General features: G+C 41.0%; 1 protein-coding gene across 1 annotated transcript; it reads left to right on the plus strand.

Moving 5' to 3' along the window:
* Positions 1-1251: 1251 nt before the first annotated feature.
* Positions 1252-12348, plus strand: LOC117245917 (protein phosphatase methylesterase 1-like). Its single transcript, XM_033609527.2, has 14 exons — positions 1252-1771; positions 3519-3708; positions 3821-3878; positions 4845-4896; positions 5084-5238; positions 5320-5410; positions 6140-6205; positions 6753-6876; positions 7416-7533; positions 7667-7711; positions 8944-9008; positions 9408-9475; positions 9595-9625; positions 9862-12348. Exons 1-12 carry the CDS (start codon positions 1743-1745, stop codon positions 9465-9467), a joined length of 1053 nt encoding a protein of 350 aa, XP_033465418.1. The 5' UTR covers positions 1252-1742; the 3' UTR covers positions 9468-9475; positions 9595-9625; positions 9862-12348.
* Positions 12349-12991: the final 643 nt, after the last annotated feature.

Genomic DNA, 12991 nt, shown 5'->3' on the forward strand with positions numbered 1-12991 from the left:
AAAAAAAGCTCAAGCATATGAGAGATAAGTGATGCCATTAGTAGCATAATAGTATAATTCTAGGCCCTTTTCATGTCTGAGTAGCTTATGTTAAAAAGGTTCAGATAAGGCAAGTCAGTATGGGCTTACCACTTGATCCTTTTGGTGCATAATACATGGTGCTTGATGTGGATGTGGGGGGTTCCTCCTAGCATCTCCTCCTCCTCTGGCTCACTGTCTTCCTCCTCAGAGGCAGAGGTATCAGTGTCACTCTCATCCCTTGATAGAACTGGACTGTGAAATACACACAAAATCAGCTACTGCTACAAGCTGAATAAATATTTAAAATAAGGCTTAATCGCTTATCAAAATCACTCCGTGCAAAAAAAAAAAATAGTGTGAGGTTAAACACCTCAATGTCTGAGCTAACTTCTAAAGGAAAGGCCATTTTAACCAATCAGAAGTCAGAGTCAATACCGAAATAGGGAAGTGCGGAAAATAAAAACCCGATCCACAAAAATAGTGCATAGTTTTAAAGGAAAGCGTCACAATCACACAGATACAGATGACGCGTTGAGAAAATACGTAGTAGTACTGTAACGTGTTAACGCATCTCTCCCTTCGTTGGTCTTTCAGGCGCCTCTGCTGTTGAATTAGGTCGAGCAGCTGGATATGCCATCCAAAGAGAGCAGATAGCACGCTCACAAAAGTTAGCACCAGCATGTTTGTTTGGTCTGCCATGTCACTAGCTATTTACCGTCGCTCTGACGTCAAACAATGGAGACAGGTGGCACCGGAGTCTTCCAAAAACTTCACCCTGGACTCTGGTTTCATAGAAACGCGGTTTTGGGGGCCCAGAAGTGCGGCTGCGTGTGGCCAAACAGCAACATCACATAGAACAGTACACGGTTTCAGAAGTACACAGGCCCGTGTGGACTAGGCCTAAGACAGCCTGGTTCCACCTGTCAAGAATGTGATAGACAGAATCCTGAACAGTTTTTTCTGTAGCTGTAGCTTACTTTAAAACCAACCACCAGCCTTTGCAAACTGGATCATGCTGGTTTGTTGTTTGCCCTACGTAACTGGTCTTAGACCTTCACAATAGCAAATGTGTTTCATAGATGATGTAGAGATTATCTCTGAGCACTCTGTACAATTCATTTTGAGTTCTGGTATTAAATCCTTGCATTAATTTGACGGCGGTGTGCAGCTGCTGACTTTCTTTCTTTTTTTCCCGGCTTAGCTCTTCAGAAACTACGCATATTAATGATTTTATTATGATGATTATATATGTAATTTTTATAATTATCATTTTTGTCTGGTTATTTCACATTACTCCTTGAGCACTCTGAAATGCATTATTATTATTATTAGTTCATTATTAGGTACAGTGCTTGAGTAAAAGTATTTCATTACATTTCACCTCTGCACACCATTGTCTGTGTGAAACGTCTCCCAACATGTCACTTTGAGTAATCAAAGCCTGTTTAGATGAGACACATTTATAGCTGCTTGTCAGCTGTCTCAGCCAACAGGATGCTGGGACAGTGATGCTACCTGACAACAACAGCTGACTGGTTATTGTCCTGTAGTGTGTTTATACTCACACCAGTCAGCTTTATTTACTGGATGGACTTGCGACACAGCAGGAAGCTGTGTGGTGCTTATTAAGAAAAACCTGCTGAATAACCACACACACACACGAATAGACCAGACTGAAGATAACCGGCTGTCATTCGTACGTCTTCCTGCTGAGTCGCAGCATGTGGGAGGAGAACTTCGATACAGAGCAGTAAGTCACTTCTTCAAAACACTGGAAAAACCATTCAGGCAGATTCGTGACAAAATGAGAGTTAAAGGTTGGATTTTAGGATTTCCGTGACTCAATTTATACTTCAAAAAGTCTTAAATACAATTCTGAATGCAAGTTGAAATGTTCTGTTTGCAGTTGTTGAACAGTTTTAGTTGCAGTGTTCCCAACTGGTGGGTCGCGGGTCCATCCTGAATGGACCGCAAGTGACTCTCAAACATAACAAGTCTGTGAAAAACACTTTAAGTTCAGTGAATTTCTGGCACAGAGCTTTTATTTTGAAGTGCTGTTTCCTGCTATAGAGTGAGTAACTAACGGACAGCTACTTCACAGAGACAGCAAACTAGCTCGAGGACACGGCCAAACGCCGACATGACATTGAAAGTATTTAACCATGTGAACCTTGAACTAATGACTAAGGAGAAATCTGGACCCTGTGACTGGACCAGTTGGGAACCACTGATCTACACCCTTTCAGTGTTACTGCAAAATTTCTCACATTTACACACATTCACATTTTTTTTAAATAAGTTTTGGTGCGTAATCAGTGTTTTTGTGGGACAAGCTGTCAACACTGTGTCCAGTTCAGAAAAGAAACGCACACTGCAGCTAACACACTGCGACGGGTTCTAGAACGAAAAGTGCGACATTGATAAAGTTTTACTTGTTTCCTATAGATGGGATCATAACACTGAATCAGCTGATCTACCAGTCATGTAAAGTAACTATGTACAGTCAACTAAGTATAGTACTAAAACCTAAAAACCACTCACAGCTATGGGTTAGCTAGTTAGCCTAGCTGACACTGCACGTTCAGACTAGCCACAGAGGCGAGCCAGCGTATCTTTAAACACTATAAATGCCACAATTATAAGTAAGAAAAGTCACACAATGGAAAGTTATTAACAATCTTTTGAAGTGGTGGACACACGAAATAAGTCTAAAGAGCGAGAATGTCTGCAGCGTTTTTGCCACCGATCCTGGGTATGGTTACTGACATCGATGCCGGGTGTTTTTCACCGACCCAGCCCTGCTTTTTCAGCAAATTTTGCGCCACCAATCATGGTTGTTGTAAGCCAAAACATCATCTTTTCCTAACTATAACTAAAGCTGCATCTCTGGAACTCTCCTCTGGAACCAACAGTAACCCTTCAGACATGGCACCCAGACCCTAGGGTTTCCACCACAAATGATACCCTTAAATGTGGGCTGGGTCGTAGTCACTCAATGCCACTGTTGCCAACTCCTCAATGAGAAAAGTAGCTATTGGCTGTCCTAAAAGTGTCGATAAGAAGAATTTATGTAACTATGCAAAGTATTCTAACCAAAACCACAATCTTTTTTAAACTTAACCAAGTACTTTTGTTCTATAAACCTAACCAAGTGTTTGTCTTTCCCTGAGCTAAACAAAAGTGCAGCTGTAAGTAACAGACTTTGCACTGGCATTGTTTTCATGTTGTCAGCACATATTTCATGCCCACCACCATGAAATGCTTTCAACCAGAAGATCGCCGTTTGTACCACCGTGTAATGCACCTTTAAGTGGTCATGTCTATTTCATATATTTCCATGAGACTGTGATGAAACTTAAGAAGCTCTGCCACAGAGAAATGTCTGTAAAATTGATAATCCACTGCTGTGTCAGGGTATAGTCTTGCCTAAGTATACAGTTTGTGTGGGTAGTATACAGTACAGTTTGTGTGTTTCTGTGTGTCTACATGTCGACCAGTGAGGTTGGCGGTAAGCAGGACTACTCACCGGTTTCCTGGCGGGAGTATTTTGATCAGATGGAGGATGTGCATGTGGGACCGGCCGACAGCAGAGACATATTCAGGATTTATAAAGCAGGACATGATGGACCACTGCTGGTTCTGCTTCATGGAGGAGGACACTCAGCCCTGTCCTGGGCCGTCTTCACTGTGAGTTATCTGCACAGTCAGCAGGTCGATCCAATGACTGACTGGTCAATTGATTCACTTTGGCGACATGCCGAATATCAGCAGTGTGTCTTGGTGTTTTTCTGTGTTGCAGACAGCCATCGCCAGCAGGGTGACCTGCAGGGTACTTGCTATGGACCTCAGGGGTCACGGTGAGGCAGTATAAAGAAATACAAAAAGTTTTGGTTATCAAGACAACTTGTGGGGCAAATGCAGATGTAAGTAGGAAGATATTCAGAGACTGCAGACCTCCACCAATTATCCAGTCCTCTATGATACGCAAATCTGTTTGTGCAACCACGATATATGTCTGGATATATCTTCAAAACTTTTAGAATTATGTCAATCATGTGCTCCATAACAACTTCCTTCTGTATGAAGTTGAGCAGCTACATGTGTAGGCTACTGCAGAGGATTACTGGAACCCGTGAATGTTACTGAACTACCATCTACTCAATTTTAAGAAGTATGGCATTTATTCCCCCAAGGTGGAACGCCCTATCTCACAATGTTAACGAGAAAGTTTAACAATGCATGTAGCCACTTTGTCATGTGGACCTGCTCCAAAATTTAACTTGTTCTACCTTGGGCCACCAAGTTTCGCGAAAATCAGGCCAGAAGTATTTCTTTAATCCTGCTGACAAACAAACAAACAAACAAACAAACAAGCCAAACGAAAAGCAGAACCTCAATGGCAGAGGTAACAACATACGTGCAAAGTTGGTTTGTTGAGATTGTAGACTGTGTTGATGTCAGTGCTTCAGAATTGGATTTTTCTCTGTGAACATTTGGCCAGCATTCTCACCTTTTTTATTTTTTTTTATTCATGCTCAGAGCGCCTCGGCCAATTAGGGTGTGATCGACTGTATACATGCAAGAGAAACTTGACTCCCAATCATTATCTGGGTGTGTTAGTCCAACTTTGAGAAATTCACTTTAGTGCGATTTTAGCCGGACTAAAATCTTTACATGTATTTTAAAAGTTGGGTTTTAGTCGGACTGACACAATGAATCAATTTTCTTTAATGTCATGTAAACGTACTAAGTGGTAAATCCAAGTTTCTCTGACACTGAACAGATGAGCAGAGTCTCACTGTTTTAATGAAATCTCTATTTAGGTGACACTGTGGTCCGCCAATCAGACGACTTCTCGACTCAAACCATGTCCAGGTAACAGCACATGGCACACCAGCACAAACTTAAAGCTCCCACTAATCCTTTTACCTCAAATCAACAAAAACACCCATCATGCTAAAGATGGTAATTCTAAATGAAAACATGTTTACATAACTAAAAACAACCAATCTGACTCGTGCTGTTGCTATCTGCCAATTATTGTTTACTCAACTCTCATCAGTGATGTAGCCAATGTGATTGGAGCCTGCTACGGTGAGACTCCTCCCCCCATTGTCCTTATTGGTCATGGCGTTGGTGGGGCGATCGCAGTGCATACAGCCAGCAACATGCTGCTACCAACCACTGTTGGCCTGGTGGCTATTGACGTCGTAGAAGGTAAAAGTGCCTTTTCCTTGTTTTTGCGATAGTTTTATGTACACAAATATCGACTTCACTGGTCTTCATTTCCTCGTTTAGGCAGTGCAATGGAAGCACTCCACAGCATACAGAATTTCTTGAAGGGAAGACCCAAGTCTTTCAAGTCCATGGACCATGCTATAGAGTGGAGGTGAGTATTTAAGGCCCGACTTATCCGATAAAATACAGATGATGCACCTACCCTCAAATATGCATTATGGTTTTGGCCAGATCACAAATCTGATGGCAATCTGACTTCAGGTTCGGCTCTATTCAAGCAAAGAGGGTGGTGACAATTCACCGGAAGCAGTTTGGTAGCATGGAAGTTCTAGTTAGACGGGGTGGCCATTATGTACAATAGGATCCAAAGTAAGGCACACCTCCTGGGGGCCTCTTTGGTAGCTGCCAAAAACACCAGCAGAAGAGTAAGTTAAAAGCTTAGTTATAGTAATGACCAGTTAGCATAACCAAAATCCAGCTGACCATTATTCGTAAACTAAAACAAACACATGGACAAACTATGGGTAAGACAAATGTTTAATTGCTTGATCCACTCAGCCCAAGACACCTGAAGTGAATAATGGCATCAAAAAGACTTGCAGTCCTAAACTGGTGCATCAGAACCTGCCAGACCGTCACAAGGTAGTTTACAAAATGTGGAAAAAATAAAACAAATATTCTACAACTCAAGATTTTTAACTTGTATCCAACAAACTCGACTTAGACTTACAGATTCACGTCATAGGGGGAAAACAAGGCAGTGATCATGATTTGTTATTGTGTGATCATCTATAATCACAGTATCCTCAACCACTCGCTGCACTCACAAAGCTCAGCTCCGAACTAAACCACTAACAACTTTTTGTTTTCCTTCCTACAGTGTCAAGAGTGGGCAAATAAGAAACCTGGAATCTGCTAGAGTCTCAGTGGTCGGTCAGATCAAAAGGTAGGTTGGCTATGATCGGCCAGTTAGAGGTGGAACCTCAGTGATGATTGGTTTATGCCTAAGTAGATTACAGATGGTTTTTTTCTATATCTATCTGAGTAAACCAATGTACATTTCCACCAATCTAATTTAATATTCAGTGTAGTCATGCTAACCTATTTTCAACTCTTTGTTGTTCTGGGTTACTCATCTAAAGTGATATTGTCCTTTTTCAGTCACTGTGAGTGTATGTAAGTTAATGTCCCTGCCAAACTTTTTTTATGTACTATTGTGCAAGTGCTACAAGATGGTAGCAGCTTCTTGTCCTAAGCATCATACAACATGGTCCTGCAAATGTTTCGCAATAAAAGCCCTGTTTGGGAATGAAGGGATTCTGTCTACTACAACGCTAGAGTGCTTTTAATTTGAGAATCCACGGCGTGTTATGTTACGCAAAACAAATTACTGGCATACACCAGACCAAACAAGACATGACTGCATGACTGAAGCAAATTTAACTGTTGACTTTCTCTGATAATTTCCTCCTCTCACTTCCTGTCCGTTAAAGATGTGAAGTGGAGGAGACTGACACTTTGGAGCAGGCCAGCCCGGTGACCAACGTTGTCGTCGAGTGTAATGAAGAGTTCTACGATCAGAGCTACGTCAATGACAAAGAAAATGCTGCCTCAGAGGTGAGCCCCAGGGGAGGTCAGGTATGAAAACGATCACACAGAAACACTGAATATTTCATTGACTTGCATTCATTAATAACGTAATATTAGCCCTTGGCGTCAATCTGTGTGTTAATTTTTTTATATTTATCACCACAGCATTTTTGTATCAAGGTTTGATAATGTATGTGTTGTGAAACTGTAGGCCATTCTGTTCAAACTGTGCCATTAAAATAACTAGCAAGGACAAAACTGACATGCATTCATGTCAACAGCTCTGAAAGTCTAAATAAAAACACCTACAAAAACATGTATGACTTCTGTTGACTTTCATTAATCGCCAAACATTTACTGACACCATCTATTAAACGCGCATTTGCACATCGGCATGTACAATAATAATTAATGTGATTCCACTGACTTACATTTCTTCGCCAGCCTTACCACTCAAACCTAACACAGGCAGACAACTTGATTTGTTCTAATTCTTTCATTTCCTGTCCTTCAAATGTCTTACTACAAAGACTACTAATCAACCACCCTGTGTATCTGTGTGTAAGAGTGTGTACATGTGGCGCATAGACCTGTCGAAGTCAGAAAAGTATTGGGACGGCTGGTTTAGAGGAACCTCCAACCTCTTCCTGGCTTGCAATCTACCCAAACTCCTGCTACTGGCTGGTAGGTATTTCAAAACCTCTTGAAGGCGTTGTAGGATAAAAATTACTACCTTCATTAGCCAGTGTAAAATATTACTTAGAATATTTTTCATGATGTACTAAAAGTAAGCAAAGTTCCACTGCTTTGTTTCCAGGAATCGACCGGCTGGACAGAGACCTGACTATCGGCCAGATGCAAGGTGAGACGCTTAGGGCTCATGTATGCCCAACGGCATAAATGAGCTCAGGAAGTGAGCGCCATACTGTTTCCTGCACAGTCGAAAACCGGAGACTGAAAACTAGGCAGCGCTGATCAAATATAAACCAAGATTCTGTCACTGTGTTGCCTGTTTCTCACTCAGATGCTTTCAGAAACATGTTTTAGCTTACCGTTAAACTGTAATATGAGATCGTTTGCTACCAGCCACCTGCACTTACGCCAAACGGACAGATTTGCGTAACATCGCCTACCAGTGGGAGCGTTGATTGCTTAGTCTGGTAGTTGTAGGTTTTCTACCTCGTGAGCAAAAGTGAACACTACAGCCCTTTTTCTCTGCTGTCTCTGGTCATACAGCACCAACTTCAAAGGTTTCTTCTGCAGAGACAGTCCGGTTTTATGAAAAGACCAGCAGTCAAATACTTCTTAAACCATTTGATCTGAGATTGAGAGAATCAAAGAAGAAGAATCTCTGTCGATCTGCTCCTGTACTCTTTGTGTCCGTGGTGGTGGGCATAGAAAAATGTGGAAGTACAATCCTTAGTTTGAACAACAGCCCTCCAGCCATTGAAAATCCACTGGATGATGCGTATTTTTAAGCTGGAGGATGAGCCGGGAGATCTGAGTGTTAAATGAAAGAAAGTTTACCACAGTTAATCTACACACACTACCCACGTCGTTATGACACAAAGCTGGTTGAAAATCAGCAAAGTGTCTCTTAAGGTAAAGAAATCCTGTACAAAACAGACTTTCTGCAAACAGTGCATGGAAAACTATCACCTCTTATATGCTGCTCCTCTACAAAGACAAGGGAGAAAGAAGCCTAAGTTGACAGGGCTGATGGGAGATGTAGTGTTGGAGAAACTAAATGCCACATGCAGAGAAACACTGTGATACTGGGAATACTTGACATTCTTTTCACACCGTGTTTCTAAACTGACTGTGAGGGAAAAGGTGAAAGACGTCTCCACTGCTGCAGAGACGTCTCTGAGGACACACACGTTCACACTCAGGTGTACACACATACACACACCTTGAGGCGGCAGTTCCTCTCCAGAGACAGCTGCTTCTGTCAGTCAACAACCATGCTGGAAGTGACAGCGCAGGAGTGTGTGTGCAAGAAAATAGCATTGGGGATAAGTGTGTGTGTAAGACGGACAGTTGAGAGAATGTGTGTGTGTGTGTGTGTGTAACTGTCTCGCTGTTTGTCTCCAGGTAAATTCATGATGCAGGTGCTGCCCCCCTGTGGACACGCAGTGGAAGAAGACCAACCAGACAGAGTAAGAAAACTGTTCACCATTCACTGTCAGTGATGGGATGTAACTCAGTACATTCAATCAGGTCCTGTACTTGAATACAATTCTGAGATACTCGAGTATTTCCATTTTATCATACTTCATATTTATACTCCATGACATTTTGGAAGCCAAAATGTACTTGTCACTACATTTATCTGAGTGTGACTAGTGACTTAGTGACTTAGTGACTTTGCAGATTCATATTTTTAATATAAACTACACTGAACAAAAATTTAAATGCAGCACTTTCACTTTTGCTCAAATGTTTCACAGGTTTAGGTCAAAGATCTGAGACTTCTTTAATACACTCGATAATAAATAAATAATAGGCTGGGCTACTAATTGAAATTTTAAAGTATGTCATTTTGTCTGTCTGTGTAGGTGGCTGAGGCTGTGGCCTCCTTCCTGTTGAGACACAAGTTTGCTGAAGCCAGAAGTTAAACCAGGAGGTAAAATATTCACATAATTGACAAAAGCACTTTGGACCGGGAACAGTCTTTTCCCTTTGCGCATCCAGAACAAAAAGATAAATCTGAAACTTAGGAAAATGTCTCCATTCTCTCTCCAGCTGCAACTCTTCAACACAATGAGGTCAGCAGGTAAGACATTATTTAAACACTGACCCACACCTGTTTTACCTCTGCACAGCTTTACCATAGTACTGACACTAAAGGAGGGAAGTACTGTGATCCATGATTTGAATAAAAGTACTAATACCACACAGTAAAAATACATTACAGGTAAAAATCCTGCCCTGAAAATTAGTTAAGTACATGAATATCATCATGTTAAGTACAACAGATGATCAAATACTGTATGTTCCTCTTGTTCTCAGGTTTTGTGAAAGACCAGCAAAAAAGGAGCCCCATGATTGAGACCAGTCCAGACCTCCAAGCATTTGTGTCTGCTGTTGTGTAGTTTCTGTTCTCCTCCAGTTATTACCAGTAGTATTTCATACTAAGTCAAGCCAGATAATTAAAAGTACAGCAGTACATCAGCACAACAACCCCAAATATTTGCTTTGACTTACCGTCTCTGAACAAATCCCAGAGTTACTGTGAGTGGTTGACCACTGAGCAACAAAAGGCTGTCGCAGCCCAGATCTGAGGAAGCCAATCTGACACTGGAAAGGATTAGAAAAAACAGACATTTGTTAACTATTCAGGATGACAAAACACCAGTTATACTCAAAAAAGTATAAATTATGAGCTACTTAGTAACCTTGAGTCAGAATCCTGAGACAGTCTGTAAAAACTACGACCTCTTAAGATTTTATGATTGGAAATTTTGACTCACTAAATCAAAATGGCAATGGCACTCCTCATTAGCAGTGGCCCCCCAACGGGACAATACGCCATGCCACACCACAAAAACAGCTCAGGAATGGCCCAAGGAACGTGAGAAAGAGCTTAAGGCGTCGACCTGGCCTCCAAAGTGCCCAGATCCTAATCTGTTTAAACATCTGTGGGACGTGCTGGTGCCCCACCTCAGAACTCACGGGACTCAAAATATCTGAAGCGAACACCCTGGTGCCAGACACCAAAGGACACCCTCCAGAGGTCCTGTGTCCATGCCTTAAGAGGTCAGAGCCAAATCCAGTCAAAGAGGACCCACCGTAGTCTAGATCAGGGGTACCTCTGGGGTACCAGCATGTCCCTAAAATGTTTGATCAGGTTGGGATCTGGGGTATTTGAAGGCCAGGTTAATGCCATGGGCGCTTTGTCCAATTCCTGGGGTCATTCCTGAGCAGTTTTTGTGGTGTGGCATGGTGCATTGTCCTGCTGAGGGGGCACTGCCATCAACAAGTGCTGTTGCCATGAGGGGGTTGTGCTTGGTCTGCAACAGAGTTCAGGTGAGTGGAGCACGTCAAGTAGCATCCACATTAATGCCAGGACCAGCAGAACATTGCACTGTAACAAGATGATCAATATTCACTTCACCCACCAATGGTTTTAATGTTTTGGCTGATCGGTGTATCATACTGTTATCAGTAACAACCAGTAACCTGGTGCAGCTGCAAGTCATGCCTTGTCATAAAGCTTGCTTGAAATGCCACTGGCTGCTTAATTTTACCATCCGGCGCCAAAAAACATGGTGCCTGGTTTGCTGTTTAAGTAACTTACGTAACAACTCTGTTTTCTGTTTGATTTTACCTCATTAAACAATAATCATGAATGACCTACTCACCTGTTTTTTCAGATGTTTGTTTCTCCTGCCGAGCTGGGTCGATGAAACTTTTACAATTTCAAGACAAACACCAGATATTAGCCAAACAGTTTTGATAGCAACTGCTACTATTAAAAATTGTAGCACAGCGCATGGATTATCACCAACAAAAGGCTCCACTCAGTTTAATTTTTACTAATTTTACAGTCGTTTTCTATTCGAGTTTTAATATAGACTGTCTGACTGCGTGGGATGTAGAAGCTAGCGACTGGTTCATGTTGTAGCTAAAAGTAAATGCTAGTTAGCTAAAGATAAAAATGTGCAATGATGGAAGTGAAATGATAGTTGATGAAAGGGGTTCCAACACAATGTCATGGACAAAATTTTTAAAAATTTCCATGACTTTTCAAGCCCCGATATTTTTTTTTTAAGTGTAATTTTAGCTAGCTGGTATACACAGCGCAAGAGACATAATGCAGGGGGGAAATTAAGCGATGTACCTGATGGTAGACAAACATCACACGTTGACGCATATTCGAGCTGCGATTTCTCGAGAGCCTCAGAAAATAAATTTGCTGTCATGTTACAAGTATCCACGGAAAACGACTGTAGCTGTCCATGATGTTTTTGTATGACTTATCCAGACCTGGAAAATGTGACAGTGAAATTCCATGACTTTTCCAGGTTTTCCATGACCATGGGAACCGTAGATGAAGCGTCACGACATAAAACAAAAATACTTAAACGGTACTACTTACCTTGTTAGTTGTCATGTATGTTAATTTCCTTACAAGAAGGCAGTGAAAGTGAATGAAGTGTCGCTCAAACTCAGGTACGAGACACATACAGGTAAAAAGCAAAAAATTGAATTTACTCTTTAAAAGATAAGATGAAGTTAAGAAAGTATGTAACTTAATTTTAACTTTAAAGGGAATGAATGAACATGTTTTTATTCACATGAGGAGCGAAACATGCTAACGTTAGCATGTAGTTCGGTGGGCTGTCAGTTTACTCACCACTGCTGCTTCCGCCAGCTAGATGTTTGTTCTGTTGTTACTAATAAGTTATGATAAATTTTTTTTATCTTTTTGTCTGTGTTAAGATATTATCGGATGTACCTGTTGTTTACATACAGTATGTAGCATTAGCGCCCGTACGGCAGTGTCATTAAATGTTTGTTGTTACGTATAAAATTGACTGTGATTTTTTTTTTTTTTGTCCTCAGTTTATCATTGATATTTTCTTCACTACGTTTCAACAGGGAGTGACGTGTTTTATGTTTGGTTTAGAATAAAAAACACAGGTGCCGTTAGCAATGACAAACCACAGCACAAAAAAGAAATCGTGCCACCTTCAGAAACTTGACGAGGTGCGTTCAAGTCAAGAAAGAATTACAAAATTGGAGATCGGAATTACGAGAAAAGATCCAATAAGTGTCTACATCTCATAAAGGGTTGTTCTTGTAATCACTTGGATAACAAAGAGATAATTATACACTAATGCTTTTTTTGTTCGTTTTTTTTTTTAGGAAGAAAATTAACTAAGTTAGTTTATTTCAGACTCATAAAACATTTAGTCCTTTGATAAGTTATAAAATGCTGCCAGCAGTATGTCGGTTTCTCTTTATTCTGTTTTTCCATCGTGAATCAATTTTATAAATGCTGGATGCCTGAAACGTCTTTGAATTGTTATTAAAAATACACGAGCATCATCAAGAAATCAATAATTGTTTTTGTAATTTTTGTAAACTGTTTGTTTTCATTGACAAAAAAATCGCCAAAATACACACATATTCCAAA

The sequence above is a fragment of the Epinephelus lanceolatus genome, chromosome 22 (assembly GCF_041903045.1).
Source record: "Epinephelus lanceolatus isolate andai-2023 chromosome 22, ASM4190304v1, whole genome shotgun sequence".
In the NCBI taxonomy this organism is placed as follows: Eukaryota; Metazoa; Chordata; class Actinopteri; order Perciformes; family Serranidae; genus Epinephelus; species Epinephelus lanceolatus.

Coding starts and splice junctions, on each gene's coding strand:
- LOC117245917 (XM_033609527.2), top strand. CDS start 1,743: ATGTGGGAGGAGAACTTCGATACAGAGCA. Junction 1,772..3,518: donor GAGAACTTCGATACAGAGCA/GTAAGTCACTTC, acceptor CATGTCGACCAG/TGAGGTTGGCGGTAAGCAGG. Junction 6,206..6,752: donor GTGGTCGGTCAGATCAAAAG/GTAGGTTGGCTA, acceptor TGTCCGTTAAAG/ATGTGAAGTGGAGGAGACTG.